At 44.7% G+C, this 17,245-nt stretch overlaps 1 protein-coding gene and 1 long non-coding RNA gene across 2 annotated transcripts; one reads left to right on the plus strand and one right to left on the minus strand.

Moving 5' to 3' along the window:
• Positions 1-280: 280 nt before the first annotated feature.
• On the minus strand, positions 281-16,392 carry HSPA4 (heat shock protein family A (Hsp70) member 4). Its single transcript, XM_032125409.1, has 19 exons — positions 16,235-16,392; positions 12,052-12,109; positions 10,270-10,410; positions 9,944-10,066; positions 9,392-9,491; positions 8,887-9,020; positions 7,323-7,567; positions 6,883-6,959; positions 6,450-6,601; positions 6,221-6,327; positions 5,738-5,871; positions 5,123-5,304; positions 4,674-4,760; positions 4,018-4,170; positions 3,424-3,549; positions 2,615-2,722; positions 2,198-2,317; positions 1,666-1,827; positions 281-1,461 (listed from the first exon to the last, which is right to left on the minus strand). Exons 1-19 carry the CDS (start codon positions 16,339-16,341, stop codon positions 1,264-1,266), a joined length of 2,514 nt encoding a protein of 837 aa, XP_031981300.1. The 5' UTR covers positions 16,342-16,392; the 3' UTR covers positions 281-1,263.
• Positions 16,393-16,448: 56 nt separating this feature from the next.
• Positions 16,449-17,107, plus strand: LOC116451738. The gene is made up of 2 exons (XR_004243318.1): positions 16,449-16,722; positions 16,820-17,107. It is a non-coding gene; the product is annotated as an uncharacterized LOC116451738 (long non-coding RNA).
• The last annotated feature ends 138 nt before the right edge of the window (positions 17,108-17,245 follow it).

Genomic DNA, 17,245 nt, shown 5'->3' on the forward strand with positions numbered 1-17,245 from the left:
ACTGAACGAGCACCCCAGGGAAGGGGCACGGAGGGAGTGCTGGGGTGTCTGTGCACGGGCAGGAGTTGGACGCACGGATCCCTGTGGGATGCGCTTCTAACTCGGGGCATTGCATGGTTGTGATTCACTACAGGGGAGCTTGAACTCACACTCACCCCACACCCCGTGGGCACGGAAGCCGCAAAGCCCCGGAGCAGCCCGGTGGAGCTCCAAGAACCGGGGACACAGCCCTTCCCTCCACCGCTCCCTCTGCATTGGAATCAACAGCTGCAGCAGGTGATCCAGTAGAATCCAGTGCATTTATTTCTTGCAATATCTGAACGGGTGTTTTTCAGCTTTGGATTTTAACACATACAAATTAATTTTTGCAAGTTTAATGACAATCAGTACTAGAAGCAAATCATTGTATAAAGCTCATAGAAAAAAAAAAAAAAACAACAAAACAAACCAACATCTCCGTCAGTTCTTGGTTTTCCTGGAAAAAAAGAAACCAAAACAAAAAACCAAGCATTCCAAATGAAGGCCTCGTGGAAGCAAGCATACCCCTGCCAGAAAAAGTTAGGAACAAGTCAGAATCAACTATCAGCATAGGCAGCTGAAATACAAGTATTCACTCTTTCTACAAGCAGCTAATTTAACTAGAGACAAGGAATTTACAGGGCCTAAAGCTGGGGAGTTTGTGAGAAACGCACTCCCCTGTCCAGGAGCACATTCGGAGTCTGATCTACAGTCTGGGCTAAGGAATAAAGGTGCTGATGAACCACCCCCTGCTCTGCAAACCTCCTGTAACCATCAACTGTTCCAGTGCAAATCAGAGTGAGTCCAGAGCAGGCATTAACACTAAACCAAGGGCAATGGAAGACTCTGCCTTGGCTCTCCCCTGCCCTCCCTGCAGTGCCAGTGCTGCAATCCGCAGGGAAAGGGAAGAGCAGGGTGCACATCAGACTTCAGATGTTGCTGTCTCCCTCCTTCAAGGGAGGATTGACTCAGCCTGGACATTAACAATGGAGAAGCAGCTTATGGCTGTTCCTAGAGGTCTAGAGACTACCAAAACTTCTAAATACAATCAATAAAGGCAAACACTGCTGAGCTGAGCGAGTCCTTCGCCACCTCCGTGTTCTGACCTGCTGCCCTGCCCAAACCTCTCCAAGAGTTACCAAGAGCGCTGTGGGATTCACTTGCTTCAGTTTGTATTCAGAACGTACAAAGTCAACAACTTAAAGCTTTATTGTAGTTTGCAATAATATAAACAAGTGCTGAAATTCAGTCAATGTCCATTTCTGGAAGCTTCTTGTCGGTGGCTGTGGGGGCAGAGCCCTGCTCGGGAGGCTGGGTCCCGCTCCCGGCGTCTCCCTGCCCGTCCAATGGTCCGTTGGGTTCCGTCGGCTTCTGCTCCTCCTTCGGCAGCTCCACCTTGGGTTTGGGTTTGTTCACTATGGGATTACAAATACTTGCCAATTCCTAGAACACACAGAAATAGCACATCCTTAGAAATGGTCTTATCTTCCACAGTTGAACTTTAACCTTTGAAACCACTGCTGGGAATGCTCCAGTTGAGGGCTGATGTTCCCTGGTACTTTTGAGATGTCTCACCTCAGAATTTTCTGATAGAGCAGTAAACACAAAAATTCATCGAAATACAGCGAGTTATGCAGAAAAACTTACTTTAGCTTTAGCTTGTATGTCTTTTGCTTTTATAACTGGGTCCAAAGTAAGACTCCTCTTGTTCTGAAGGTTGAGGTTGTTGTTCATCCACTCCATGGCTTCATTGGCGCTCTTCTCCACCTTTGCCACGTCTGCTTCATCGAGGTGCTCATACAGTTCATCCTGCAACACCCAAACAGGAGCAGCTGTGTCAGTGGTTGAGCAGAAACTGCATCCTGATTTCCTCAAAACTTAGCTTCAAAATACTAAAGGCCATTTAGCCAAGAGCTGTTGTGGTTAACAGATCAACCAAGCTGATCACCCACAGCTCGGTAACCAGGGACCTGAAGTTCTCCTGCTGTTGGCATTTTGCCTCCATGAGGAAATAAACACCTGATTAAAAAGAGACTGAGGTGTGCAAGGCCTAAAATCCACTTCTGAAAATCTGTTACTGGGAGGTTGCACCAGATTTTTGTCTGAAGCAGGTTACCTAAAATTCAGAAAATATTTGTACCGTTTCCTTACGTTTTCCAGAAATTAAGTATGGAAATACCTTTGCTTTGAATGCATGAACAGCTTTCATGTACTGTTGGATTTGCTTTCCCAAGTCCTCAAATGCTTTTGGTCTTTCCTCTGATTCTTGGAATCTTGCCTGAATAGGCTGACCCAGAGTCTGAAACAAAGCACAACAGATATCAAAACTCATGGAGCATCACTGAGGGATCCTCAAGGTCTGACAGGACACATCAACCTTCCCGAACTCCTCGGAACTCCCTCTGCTTGCAGCAAAGCCTGAGCCTCCCTCAGCCAAGTTGTTACAGGTCTGTTGGAGATCTGCTCCTCACACACAATCCAAAGCAGGCAGTTTGTTACCTCAGAATCAGCAGATTCTCAGACCCCAGACAGCTCCTCACTGGAACCAAGTTCCCCAGCTTCAGTAAATTCCCATGGGAATGTAAGAACCACTGACCTTCAGTTCTGTCAATTTATCAATGTATATTTGTTTGGGCTGGTCTTCACCATCTTCATAAAGCCAAATTTCTGTATCTTCCAGCTTCAGCGTGAAGCTATTCCGATCCTGCAGCAATCACACAAAACAGGCAGGTGACATCACTTATTAGGTGACAGATGGTATTAAATGGTACCTGGACCTTTCTGCAAGGGTTGTATTTTTAGAACATGAAGAACTCTGCCTGGAACTCTTTATCCTATTTTAGTAAAAAATAAGAAATATTCTTCTATACAGCTTTGTGGCAGATTGCAGGCCCAAGGAAGAACCTCTGTGACAGCCACAGTTCAGATCAATACTGTCACATAAAAGGCTTTTTTGTCCCCTGCACGTTTTCATTGTCACTACATGAGCAAGCCTGAGAACAGAGGGAAACTTTTCTTTAGCAAAGGTGCCGTAAATGCCACCTGGCATGTCCCAGTTTGGGCTCTGCAGACACCTGGCTGGCAAAGCTCCATTAAAAGCAAGGAGGATGCAGTCAGGAGCTGAGAGATTCATCCCTGAATCAGAGTTAAATTCATTACACACCCAGCTCCTTCAGTACAACAGGGAAAGCTGATTAATAATAATGCCAGGAGATTTTTAGGCAACCAGCTCAGATACAAGTGCCTACTTTTAGTAGATTATCATCAGAGCCAGAAAGGTTACAATTATTTCTTCAAATTTGAAGTCTGAGTATGTAATTTATGTAAACATAGTATGAGATACAGGTCAAGAGTTACTAAATCCAATTGTTGATTGTACCAGGACAATCAAGCAGCAATACTCACATCCTCACTGACGAACTTCTCGTAAACACCACAGAGCTTGTCTCTCATTTCATACACGTATTCCTCCACTGCATTCTTGGCATCATTCCTCTCCTTCTCCAGCTTATCCTGCATTATCATCTTACCCTGTCAACAAGGTGTCAAATTAGTTGGCTAAAAAGCTCATAATTTACCATTTATTTCCAGGACACCTTGTTTGCAAACCAGATCAAGATTTTGCAAAACTGTGATTTACAGAACGGTTCTAGCACAGCACATGACTGAAAACTCATTTCAGTTTTGGTGTGATGTCCAATACAGCACAGGACAATCCTTCTCCAGCTGAGGAACCTCCACCCTGAAGGTCACCTGCACCTCGTGCCTGCAGGTGATTCTGGAGGTTTCCTGCAGAACAGCCCTTGGAGAGTTACAGCTCCACGGATCAGCAGCAATGAATGTATTCTGCCTCCACGGGGCACTCTTGTTCACCTCTGACTTCTAACTGCTTGTTTGATTCCTTTTCATCTTTCCTTGACCATCCTTAACCATGTGTAATGAACAACGTTTCTGGAGACCAACAAGTGACATTTTTAGCTTGGGCAAGGAAGAGTTTACCTCATTCTCAATGAACAAGTTGAGCATGTCCTTCCCTATCTGCCACACCAGCTGGTTCTCGATGGGAAGGTCCACTGTGGTTGTCTTCACTTTGGCCTTCTTGGCCTGAGGTGGCTGATCCACTTTCTTATCCTTTGAGTCAGCCTGACAAGTCTGCATTAAGGAAATACATAAATATATTCACAGTAAAAACACCATCACCACTCAGCTCAAGGGGAGCAGTCAAGGTTTACACCAGAAGAGCTGAATTAGTGCCTCAACAAGAGAACCAAGCGCTCCCTGCCATTCTGGCACCTCAGCTGCTGAAGCCTGAGATAATTAATGCAGGCACTGACCTTTTCTGGGCACTCTGTCTACATTCATGGGGGAGGGTGCTCATGGCAGAACACTGTTCTAGTATTCAAGGTATTGAAAACTAGATGATTATTTCTTCCCTGAACAGGAGAGTTCCCCCATTTTATCAGTACCAGGTCACCTGACAGGTCTGCAGTTATCAGTGCCATTTGTGTCCTTTCTAAAGCTCTAATCACAATAGACCACCAGGGCACTGAAATAAAAGTTCGGCTTCCAGAACTATGACAAAGGCAGCAGATGTGCTCACACTCCTCATATTCTCAGGAATCTCATGAAAATAAAGTCTCAAATGCTCCTGTTACCTCCATTTCTTCAGACTCTGCCTTATTTTCAGGCTGGGTTTGCTGTTGCTCTTCAGCCTTTTGTTGCTCCTCGTCTACTTGCATCTTCTGAAATTCAGAGAGATCCAATTTCACACATTAAACAAATGCAGATCACTGCTTCAGTTCCTAGGCTAATCCCTTAACACCTCTAATGCTCTTTAGACAAAAAAAAACAGACTGAAAACTGAAGGAATCAATTATGAGCTCCCAGTCTTTGCTCCAGCAAGCCACAGCTCCATCATTAAGAATTTGATCTATACCTCAATCCTGGTTTCAAGAGTTCTGTCACTGGTGTAACATACCACAATTAGTACTCAATCTCGTATTTTAGCTGTGGACATGTCTAGTAAATCCTTACACAAGCCTGAGACCTTGGCCAGCTGTGCTTCATGGGGATTCTGAGCAGCTGGCACCAGTGAGTCTGTTACCTCCTCCTCCTTTGCGTGCTGATCCGTCTCCATTGGCTCCTCGTTCTCATCAGATTTATGAACCTCCACCAAAGATGCACTTGAAACACTGAAGATGCCATGGATATTTACTCTGACTTTGACTTTCACTTTGGAACTGGATCCATCTGTTTGAGGAGTGACCTTCTGAACCAGGAAGTGAGCTAAACAGAGAAAAAAGCGAACACTTGATTAACCCAAGCACTGAATGCAAAGCAAACCCCAACTGCTGCTGACACAGCTCACGGCAATGTGCTCAGGGAATGTTAAAACCTACTCAAGTTGGACAATCCAGTATTTTTACTCAGCAATGCAGAGGCACAGCTATTGAGAATTCTCTATGTAAAACCTGGTGTTACTTTTATCAGAGCAAAAGACTGCACAACTCTCAGCGTGCCCCTACCAGGTCTGCTGCAGTATTAGGATGCTCTTTTTGCCCACAAACTTCATGTTACTCCACCTATTTTACTGAAAATCCATTTGAAATGTCATCCTGAGAGCATTTGCAGTAGGCTGCATGTGCAGACTATATAATTAGACAGAAAAAGCTTGAAACATAGAAAAGACTCTTAGTTAAAGGTACAGAACGGTGCTAACCTATAGCAGGGTCTGGGTAAGGCAGCTCCTTGGGGGAACTGTAGTAGGCCTCCAGAGTGAAGGGCTCCTTCCTGTAGAAAGTGAGGACCTTGGAAAAGGGAGCAGCATGGTTTTTGGGGAAGACCTCACAGTCGCTGCAAGAGAAAACACAGCCTGTGTTCAGTATGACAACAGAGCTGGCAAGGTAACAGCACATTTCTAGATACTCCTAATGGAAAGGCTTCCTTAAAAAGTGACAAGACTGTCCTGATTTTTCAGGTTAAATAACACCAAACAGCCATGCAGGAAGTGCCAAACAGCCACTCCACCTTGGTTTTGTTTTCTACCATCATTAACTTCACAAGTATCAAACCTGAAGTGCTAAATGGGTATTTAACCCTGGAAATACCCTGTTCTAAGGGTACTTACTCATGTTTGTTATTTACTCTGATTGTCACCAGTAATTTTAAGCTGTCACATGCAAGAAGATTGAACTGTTTTTACCTTAGGCCTTCCTCTGCTGGCGAATTCCATCGCAAAGAGATGGGATATGGTATCAAATCTGTGATAGAAAACTCTCTCACTTTGAAAGCCGGGGACAAAATTGCACACTGCAAGAGCACAAAAGCCACATTACAAACGTTCAGACTTTAGGTGAACAAGCATTTCATTCACCAAGTAGCTATTGATGCTGCTTAATATCCTCACAGCTAGAACAAGCAGCACTTTTTACCTGCAGTGCACAGCCTCGTGCCACAGCCTCATCTGCATTCAGGGTCGTACTGACTTCTTTGCCAAAAAACTTACTGATCTTCTCTTTTACAGCAGGGATTCTTGTGGTACCACCAACTATCTCTACTGCATAAATATCCTCCTTCTTTAACCCTAGAAAGGAGTCAGACAGTAGATGAAATGTTTCTTTTTCACATGAACACACTGATGTCATAAACCAGAAGTTTTAACAGACCAACACTAGGCTTGTTCTCTAAGTTTCTAAGCAGTAAAAATTTCAGATTTCAGCTTGTGTGAGAAAGTTTTTTAATCTTGTAACTACTAAACAAGCAATTGTTTTGTGGTAAATCCTCGTGTCCGACATGCAAAGGAAGCCTGCACTCTGGCTGGCTCCTGTCTGCACGCAGAGCAGCCCCACACACACCCCCACTTACTGGCTTGCTCCAGCACGCTGCGAAGGGGTGGCTCCACTCTTGCCAGGAGTCCTTCACACATCTCTAAAAATTTGCTTCTGTTGGGAGAAGCCATAAACAAAACTCTAGCACACCATAAGCAACGTTGCAAACACAAAAGGATGCCCAAACTGAAGGAACGCCACCTTCACTGTTTACTGCAGGGTTTTCTCTCCTCCAGTCCTAGCTTTATGCTTTAGTATATTCTCCCAGACAAAACTTGGTTCCAGTAACCCTGGCACCCTTGCTCCTAACTCAAGGCCACTGACCAGGCTGTAAACATTTTCATTTCCAGCAGCATTCCTGCACACGTTGTTTCATTTCTCACCCCCCTGCAGCCCTAAAAGCTGACACTTAGTACCAAGTTTTCAATTGCCTCAAGGGCACTCTGAAGTTTCCCCATGTAGAGGAGCCAAGGTTACCTGTTCATGGTTCCAGACACATCTATATCATTCATGAAGCACTCTATGTTCATGGGCAGGTCAGAGGCATTGGCACTCATCAGCTTCTTCAGCCTCTCACACTCCTGGTACAGCCTCAGCAGTGCTCGGATCTTGGACTTGATGTCAAGTTTGTATTTCTTCCCAAACTCCTCACAAAAGTATTCCACCAACACCTCATCAAACTTCCTGCCTCCAAGGGTTGTATCGAATGCTGTAGCGAGAACCTTAAAGGAAGGGAACGCTTCAGTAACAGAACAATGTGCCAGTACTCCATGAAAGCAATTAGCAGTTAACATCAAAGCACTGCTTTGTTTCAAATATAGTTCAACCCTAAGTCAAAGAAATCGGCCTCCCTGGAATGAGGTGACAACTGCTTTAAAAGGAATTTAGGGAGATAGTGCAGGACTTAGGAACACAATCTGTTCCATAGCTTGTGCTGGGAGCAGGCCTCTGTTTCCAAATTCTGCTTAGCCACTGTCAGTTTGAGTCATATCCCAGTTTAATATTTGATGCCTCCTAAGGGTGGAATGTGCTTACACCAAGCTAAAAATAAAACAGGAAGAGAATAAATGATACTAACTCTTAAAACAGGTGCTCATTTTTGATGAAGGAGTTATCTGCAAAGAACACCTGTAGCCCACCCACCTCAGCTCATTCTGCTCTGTAAACACACCATGAATTAATTTTTTTAGGAACAGAAATCAGTGAAGTATCACATTACCCTCAATACCCCTTCACACTGGCTTTGATCTCTACACTGCCCAACAGCCCTCCACTCTAGACCCCCAAGCATTCCTTCCACACTGCCATGGCTTCCAAGTCAAAAAACAAATCCAAGAGAAACATAAAGGTTACATTTCTTCACTAAACAAAACTATGAGAAAACAAATGTTTTCAGAACATTTCTCAGCATTTAATTATTTAATGCTTTAAATTTTGCATCTGTTTCTCCAGCCACTCATGAGAAAGTTATTGTAACTGCCAAGGCCAGATTGTAATAATAAACTGTAATAATAAAAAAGCCACTAAGATGTTAGTATTTGCTGGAAAATAGCAATGCTTTGGCAATGTACACTCAGAAGTACACTGTCATCTGCTGAGCTTCCACTGGCAGCTTAAAGCAATCAGGAATGTTTCTACTCTTGCACGAGCACCACAGTGAGGGTTCAGAAACAATGTCTGGCGCTTACACCATTGTAGGAATTCTTGGTTTAACACAGATCTCATGACTGAACTGGAGTATTTTTTTGAAAGCAGCACACAGTCAGATATGATAATTTCTGAATAAACCATTTAATCCAGATTTTTTATTCTTTGCCAGAGTCTGCTGATTAAGGCATGTTTGCTTCCTCCACACACTGCTCAAAAGCTCTCTAGTTCCCTGCCCTACTTTTTGCTCCAGACAAAGTGCAATTTTAAGAACATGAATTGAGCTGTGTGGACGCCCCTCTGTGAAGCCAGGCAGGCTTGCCTGCCACAGTCCATGGACGTGCTGATGAATGTTCTACAGATAATTAAAATGGATGTGTAACAGCTTGTTTACTTTCAGTTTGCCTTTGTTGAATGCACAAACAGAAACTTGATATGCAGAATGCCCCATGTCCACAAAAACAACGTTCCGTGGCTTTTCTTCCAAGGCAGGCAGGTCTTGCTTATAGATCCCATATGCAAGGGCAACTACAGAAATAAAAGTATAGTTAAGACATTCAGGTTTATAATTATCAAGAAATAAGCATTTCATTGTGCTTCTCAAGCTACAGACACTGATCTCTCATTAAACAAAACTCCCAATGCTAAAGAAACATGGAAGAACATTAAGCAGTACCAGCCCTTCCCTCAGCTGCATTAAAACAGATATTCACAAAGTATCTTTATGCTTTTGTAAAGCAATGAAAAAACAGACCAGAATTTAGGAAACTTTCTGATCAACTCATCTATTTCAAGTGTACAAAAGCAGCTGTAATTCCAGAAAGCAAGGCCCACTGGCAGAATAAAAGCCCTTTGACGTAGCAAACTACAACACTGAGTGAGGGACAGGAAGGAATTACCTGCCGTTGTTTCATTGATTAGTCTCAGACAGTTGAGACCAGCAATCTGGGTAGCATCCATCACAGACCTCCTTTCTGCATCTGTGTAGAAACAAGGAACCTGCAAGGAGGTCAGAGAGCCAATATTAACATTTATAGGAGCCACCTTTAGTAAACAGTTACAAGTGTGGACAGTGAGCTCAAGGAGCACAGCTGAGGCCTCCTTCAAATGCAGTGTTCATTTCAGTTGCAATAGAGAAAAAGCAAAAAAAAAGAAAATTACATGAACACAAAGTTACTTTTTCCATTCCCTATCACAAGCCACTCATTTTTGGAGCACATAATCAGAAATAGGTATCAAATATTATTTATGCTGCTAATTAGCAGCAATTTAAGAACTTTAATGAAATAAGTCTAGTTTTCAAGAGACGTAAGATTGAGTTTAAACAGAAAAGAAAGATATCTGGATATTCAAGTTTACTGGGCAATTTAATCAGATTTCATTTAATGCTGCAGCCATTTCAGTTCAGACAGTAACTAAGTTTTGCGTATTCTGTTGGATTCCATACTTACAGAAACAACACAGTCAACCACAGGCTTCTTAAGCGCATTCTCAGCAGTCTCCTTTAATTTGGTAAGAAGCATTCCTGTCACCTGCTCAATTGTAAAGTTTCTTTCTTCTTCCATATACATGGCCTTCAAACAAAGATTGTGCACGCTCATTACACTGCAGCGGAACCCATGCACCATCCCCATCATCTGCCTTTTATTCCCTTCCCTATTAAGGCTTTCCATCCAAAAGAGAACACAAACTACAGCGAGCAGATTTAAACCAAAGAAATAAAAGGAAACTTTATCAGTTTCCTCCTCTGGCTCTTTCTCAGACATGCCACACTTACCTTGATGCCAGTTGAGCCTGTTGGCAGCTGGACAAGTTCATAGGCAAGGCTTGCTTTTTCAGCTTGAACAAAGGGATCTGAGAATGCACGACCATGAAATCTTTTAAAACTTTGTACTGTATTCTTTGCATTTGAAATAACCTAGAGAAAAAGAAATCTTTAATACAACATGGCAGGGGAACATCTGAATTTCAAACAGAAGACAGAGTTTTGTTCTCATGCTTCTCTTGCCAGAATATTTTTGTCATTTGTATCTTAACAGTATCTGGGCAGGTGCTGGGAGGCAACTTCCCTCTGGCTGCTCAGGGAACCTACAGGAATTTGAGATGGAAAATAAAATGTACGCTAAAAACTGAGCCAAGTCTATAAAATATTGATTACAACAGCACTCAAATTTCATAGTGTACGTGTAGGACACACTTTAGAACGGTTAGCAAAACCTCCTTCCCACTTACCTGTTTTCTACCCCCTACCTTTCTACAATCAGTGATTGCCCAAACATAACAAGCACATGGATGTAAATTCCAGCTCAGGTTCATCACATGCACATGACACTCAACACACAGATATTCCCAGAAAACAGCTCAAGGACCTGCTCAAGAAGCTTTAAAAAGTCAGGAGGTCCCCTTAAGATGATACTGTCACCTTGATTTAACTGACAAAAGGTAGACTGACTTTCATTAACAGCAGAGATCAGCACAGAGAAGTGAAAGCCCATCCCAGCTTGCTTCACGTAGCACAAGTGAAGGGAATTCTGTCACTGACACCGGAGCGAGGCACGCACTGAAAACCACAGGCACTGAGAGCAGACAGGCACTGTTCCACAGAGCATTACCTGGGATTTGGGCTCAGGCAGGTGTCTGCTTCCTAAGTAACTTGGGCTGGACGTTGTCTAAGTTTAGTCTGTGCAGGACATACTCATCTCTACAGGGCTCTGCACCAATGGATTTCGTTAAGCTAAGCAGACACTCGATTCCAGAAAAAACAGCTGTGTTTGGTTCTAGTACAGTTGTGCTGTTCTTGAATAACATGGCTGTGTCCAGGGATTTTTGTATTTTAGATAATGAATCTTCACACAATTCTAGGCTTTTTAGGCTAAGAAAAACCAACTGTTTGACTAGTCACTTCCTGTAGAAGACTTGAAAAAAATAAATCATCTTTTATAGGGGTTACTTACACAGCAACATTAAATCTGATACAGCAGGACCCAAATACCATGAGTAGGACAAATCAGCTTAACTTCTTCTCAATCCTTAAATCACATTTACCTGCCTACAGCAACAGAAATTCAGACCGTGGGCAAGAACACCCAAGAGAGATATTTAGGTTGTAATTCAGCCACAAAGGGTCAAGAAAGCACTATCTATTTACACTCAAATATGTCCCCTTTCTGCCAAAATCATGCACTTAATGGAATTCTATAGAACAGTCACATAATTAAAAGCCATCATAAAGCACAGGAAATGGAATAAGCTAAGGCAGGGTGAAACACCACTGTTTAGCTTTAGAATTTACGTTTGCAACCTGAAAAACAAAATCAGCAGTCCTCAGAATTTCTTAAGAGGCACAGCTTTATTTTGTACAATTCATTATGTGCAAGGATCAACCCTGAGATTTCTCTGCCAGATGACAAAGCAGCAGTCCGTGGTGAACAGCTGAGGGAAGCTCAGCTGTTCATCAGTTATGGAGACACCAGGGCAGCAGCTCAGGGACATCTGTTATCTGCAGTGATAAGCCCCACACTGCTGCTCTGAAGTTGCTTTACCCAAACCCCACGCTCACCTGGCTTTTAGCTGCAGCACCGATCGAGCGATTCTTGGGCCCAAAGGATATACAGGCTCTGCAAGGAAAAGAGTGAGTTCAGTCAGTGACTGTAGAGCTGCACTGCACATCTTTTGGGTAAAAAGTATTGCTGCTGTTTAGAAGATCACTGGTCTAATTAATATGATTTGGTCCATTAAGGAAGTTGGTCACTCACTGCAATCTACGCATGGAACGTTCCGTGGATTCTGGGAAAAACAAGCGCTGTAATTGCATTTAAAACAGCAACAGTCCTCCCTGCAGAACAGCACTAACCCCAACCTCATCCACGCTCCTTCAAGTTTCCCCTCTAAGCACTGACGGGGCAGACAGCCTTATCTCAGTAATTGCCCGTGTATCTGATGCACTCAAGGATAAGTTGGTTGCTAATAACACAGGAAACATTCGACTGTTAGCAGACAAACAGGAGGTGAATCAGATATTAAGGAAATCGTTCCTACACGTCTGTAGCAGATGCTAACTAAGCTTTCCAGTTTTAAGGCAAACCCTTCAAGGGCAGGAAGAAAATACCTGCAGAGAAAGATTGGTCTTTCAGAGTTTCATCTGTACCCACTGAAATAACATGGACCACAGAAAGAGAAATTATGTTCCCTCCCCACTGCTCTGTGACAGCCTGCAGTTCTGAATAAAGAAATCCTCCTTTTTGGAGAAATTCCTAGGCCAATTCAGCCTTTTGATTTACATATTTAAAGAACTGTAGGAGCCCTAACAAAATGAAATCCAGCCCTCTAATCCAAGCTCCTCATACCACTGAGGTAAACTTGGTGGGGGGAACCCTGACATTAGGCAAGCAGATCTTTACTGCTCACACAACGTCCCAACAGTCTAATTAAGCTGCTCTCCATGCAGCAGGTTAAGAATCTGCTTTACAGCAGGGTGATGCCATAGGGCTGCCACAGGAAACAGTCCAGCTCAGCCTGAGGTTTGGAATTGGGTGTTCCAAGCAGAAACTGTCAAAACCAGACTGGAAGGCTGGGGTGATAGAATTGCATTGGGTTTATATCTTCTTCTAATTTATTAATATCTTCACAAATGCAACAAGGCCTACCCTAAGCATGTGTTGCAACAGAATTAACATTTCCAAATAAATCTGTAGTTGTTTGAAACAACTACTCAAGAGATTAGTTTAAAAAACTAATCTCAGGCCCACACCAATGGAACAGGGGTAAAAATCTAACAAGCCCAGAGCAGGGAGCTAGGTATTAATTTACTCTGTCTCCTGAAAGGAATTAAGATGTGAATTGTTACCTTTCTCTTGGCCAAAATAAAAATATCCTGCTACTTCACTGTTGAATTCACAAACCAAGATCCCCTCACCAACACAAATGTACTAATTTAGATGAGAGCCTTGGGGAGTCATGCAGGGAACCAGCACAGAGGTGAGTGAAACTGGGAAGAAGGAGGGAGAGAAGGAAGAATTTTCATCCAGTCTCATTCCGCAAATCAGTTCACAGGAATCAGTAAACTCATGAAAAACAAATTACACTCTTACACAACTTCTGGAAGCTGAATAACTAACCAGTGCATTTAAAGTAGAAACCATCACAGTGAAGGTCATCAGAGGTCTAATGAAACAGCTTTAGAAAGTTAAAATCTCTGCTTCACATACCTGGAGGCACCACCTCATCCTCCCACCCACTGCCACTTCCTGAGACCCCCTGTCCCCTGACAGCTCGTGTCCTCAGCACTGACCATCAGCACCAGCTCCAGAAGGTCAATCACAATGATTTTATTTAACTGAAGTCCCTTCATTTCTATAGAAATAATGAAACTATCTCATTTTTCCCTCTCAGTTTCCACCACCTTTCTCTCTCTCTACCACTTTTCCATGTCCAAAGACAAACATGGTTTGCACAGCTTTGGGATGTGCAAGTTCAACTTTTACAGGATTCCAGAAGAATCCAAGTACCAGAGCTGAAAGCAGATTCTGTGGGAGTGTCATCTGCCACTGAACTCAATACAATACACTCAGCTGGGGTTTATTTTAGTAATACAAATTATTACAATAACACATAGAAACACAGTGTTTAACCCTGAGCATGAGCCAGTGCCTGAGGAAACCTGTCACACCACCTTGCATGGCTTCCCCACTATAACTGCTCAGCACTGACTTTTTGAACCAGGCTTCTGATTCTAAGTTACTTAAACACCATTCGGAATTTCTTTTAATAGAAGGGTCTGCTTGCAGAATGGTTTTCTGCATTCCCTCAGAACAGTACCTGGAGATTAAGTCCTGTTAAAACCCTCTCATTTTCATTATGCTCATTTCTTCCAATTCCACTTCAGGCTCCCATAACTGAATTATTTCCCAAGAGATACACTGTGTCAGATATTTTATTTAGCTCATCTCCTTCAACAAGGGAGATTTGTGCTCACATCTCAAATACACAGATATATTTATCAGCAGAACTTCAACTCCCTGAGGGCCAAATACCTACAGCTATTAGAGCACAGCTCTGATAGTCTCTACATTCAACGTTTTCCCAGCACATCTAACCTTTAAACTCCCCCATTATTGAGAACACTTAAAAGATCTCCAGATACTTGAGCACATGTGCTGAATTCAAAATTTCCTTCTCCATTTATTCATTGCTTAAAGACAGGGGCAAGCAAACAGTGATGTATTGTCTAGTGAGAAGCAAGGTCACTCTGGGCTTTCTGAAGAGATACAAGGGATCTAAAAAAACCCAAACATGGAGGATGATGCAACTGTCTCACGGAGACAGCTACTTCAATATCTGCTCAAATAAAGCCATACTGCAACAGAAGGTAAGCTGCAGGAACACTTCTAGGACAGCTTTCCCCACAGCTCCCCTCCAGGTCCGATGCAAATTCTTTTTCCGCTTTCATTTTGCAATTCATTCACAGAGTTTTACCCCAGTTCTCTCTCTCCTTCTTAGGAAGTTCCTTATTAAAAGTGGCAATGAACACCCCTGTTAAGAATGTGTTGGGAAGGATCATTATATGAGCAGGGCTAGAATATATTGATCATGTTATATCATGGAATCACGGAATGATTTACATTGGGAGAGACCTTAAAGCCCATCCAGTCTCACCCCTGCCATGGGCAGGGACACCTTCCACTGTCCCAGGCTGCTCCAAGCCCCAATGTCCAGCCTGGCCTTGGGCACTTCCAGGGATCCAGGGGCAGCCACAGCTGCTCTGGGCACCCTGTGCCAGGGCCTGCCCACCCTCCCAGGGAAGAATTCCTTCCCAATATCCAATCCAAACCTCCTCTCTGTCAGTTTGAAGCTATTGCCCTTGTCCTGGCACTCCAGGCTGCTGAGCAGCTTTCCCAAACTCTGATCCCAGGACAGGCCGTGGGGGTCACACCGAGCCCGGCACCAGCTGAGCCCTCCCCGGTCCTGCTGTGCTGGGACTGCAGGGGAATGAGAACCATGCTACCAGAACTCGCCGTGTGAACACACAGGGAATTAAGGTCTGGCACTTCCAGCAGCCAGGGATGTTTTGTCCTACACTCACAGCCCCCGTCCTTCTAATCCCAAGAGCACAGCCCCGCCTCGGGGGGGAACAAACCGGCCGTACTGCACTGAAGGGCTGAGAGAGCTGGGGCTGTTCAGCCTGGAAAAGAGAAGGTTCTGCGGTCACCTCGGAGCATCTTCCAGCGTCTGAAGGGGCTACAGGGAAGCTGGAGAAGGACTCTGCATCAGGAACTGGACTGACAGCACAAGGGGGAATGGCTTCAGACTGTAAGAGGGGAAATTTAGGTTAAATACACGGTAGAAATTGTTCCCTGTGAGGGCGATGAGGCACTGGCACATATTGACCACAGAAACTGTGGCTGCCCCATCCCTGGAAGTGTTCGAAGCCAGGCTGGATGGGGTTCGGAGCAATCTGGTCTACTGGAAGGTGTCCCTACTCATCGCAGAGGTGTAGAACTGGATGAGCTTTAAGGTCCCCTCCAACCCCTTAACATTCTACGATTCTATGATCCTACGAACGGCAGCTGAGCGGGTCTCCGGGAGCTCCCTCCGTGTCTGCCGCGCTTTACCGCTTCTCTCTCTCTAAGCACTTTATACCTCCGTTCCCCCGGCCCCGCCGCTTCCCTCCCTGCCCGGCCCCGCCACGCCGGGCCCCGCGGGAGCCTTGCCGCCGCCTCAGCGCGGCTCCGGCGTTCACTCACGGCGTGCTGCGGTCGCTGTACTCGTTGGCGACGGTCTCGATGCCGCCGGCGCGGGCCACGGCCACGTAGCAGCTCTGGAAGCCCAGGTCGATGCCCACCACGGACATGGCGGCGGCGCTGAGGGGGGAGCGCGGCACCGGCAATTCTCGAAAGATCCCGTCGGGCCGCGGCCGCGCCGGCGCTGGGGCGGCCGAGATCTCGCGAGAGCGCGGGCCGGGCGGTGGGGCCGGGGCCGGGGGCGGGGGCTCTGAGGGGGCTCCGCGCTCGCCGCCTTTTCCCTTCGGCGGAGTCGTTTCCTTGCGTAATCTTCCAGGAACGGGAGAAAAAGGCGATAAAGTCTCAACTTGGCGGCACTGCACAGGTCGCTGAGTTATTGCCCTCAGTCCGAGGCTTGTCGGTGCCACAGGAAAGCCGTCTAGTGGAACTTTTTCCTGCCCATGATGTAACGACCTGAGGGTGACAGATGGGGTGGATGGAAACAGCACACCGTGAGATTTAATGATAATAAAATTACAGTTTATGGAAAGACAGTTTTTGCAGAAAAGGACTTAAATGCCTCTTTCCTATTTTTCTTTTGCGGTTCAGACATTGCTGGAAGTGTCCAAGCCAGGATGGACAGGACTTGGAGCAACCTGGGATAGTGGAAGGTGTCCCTGCCCATGGCAGGGGTGGAATAAGATGATCTTTAAGGTCCTTTTAACCCAAACCATTCTGGAATTCGATGTTCTGATTGTTCCTGAATTGCAGCAGAAAGTCCACGCCTGGTTTGAGATCCTAGGTTGAAAATCCAAGGTGTGAGAATTTGAGATTGTGGTTAAAAGATAATTTGGTACCAACCGTGCTCCCAATAAAATTCAGCATATGATTGCTTTATGTCCGGTAGTATTTACAGTACACTTGGTCTATAATCATTACAGGATATTTTAATGTTTTTATATCTCGCTGGGCCCCTCTCACTGCAGTTTGGATGAGTACAGATACATTGGGCAGTGTTTGGCCTCCAAGTGATTT

This window comes from Corvus moneduloides, chromosome 15, assembly GCF_009650955.1.
Source record: "Corvus moneduloides isolate bCorMon1 chromosome 15, bCorMon1.pri, whole genome shotgun sequence".
NCBI classification, from domain to species: domain Eukaryota; kingdom Metazoa; phylum Chordata; class Aves; order Passeriformes; family Corvidae; genus Corvus; species Corvus moneduloides.

Coding starts and splice junctions, on each gene's coding strand:
- HSPA4 (XM_032125409.1), bottom strand. CDS start 16,341: ATGTCCGTGGTGGGCATCGACCTGGGCTTCCAGAGCTGCTACGTGGCC. Junction 7,568..8,886: donor TCAACAAAGGCAAACTGAAA/GTAAACAAGCTG, acceptor CCTTCCTTTAAG/GTTCTCGCTACAGCATTCGA. Junction 1,828..2,197: donor TTCATGCATTCAAAGCAAAG/GTATTTCCATAC, acceptor TGGGTGTTGCAG/GATGAACTGTATGAGCACCT.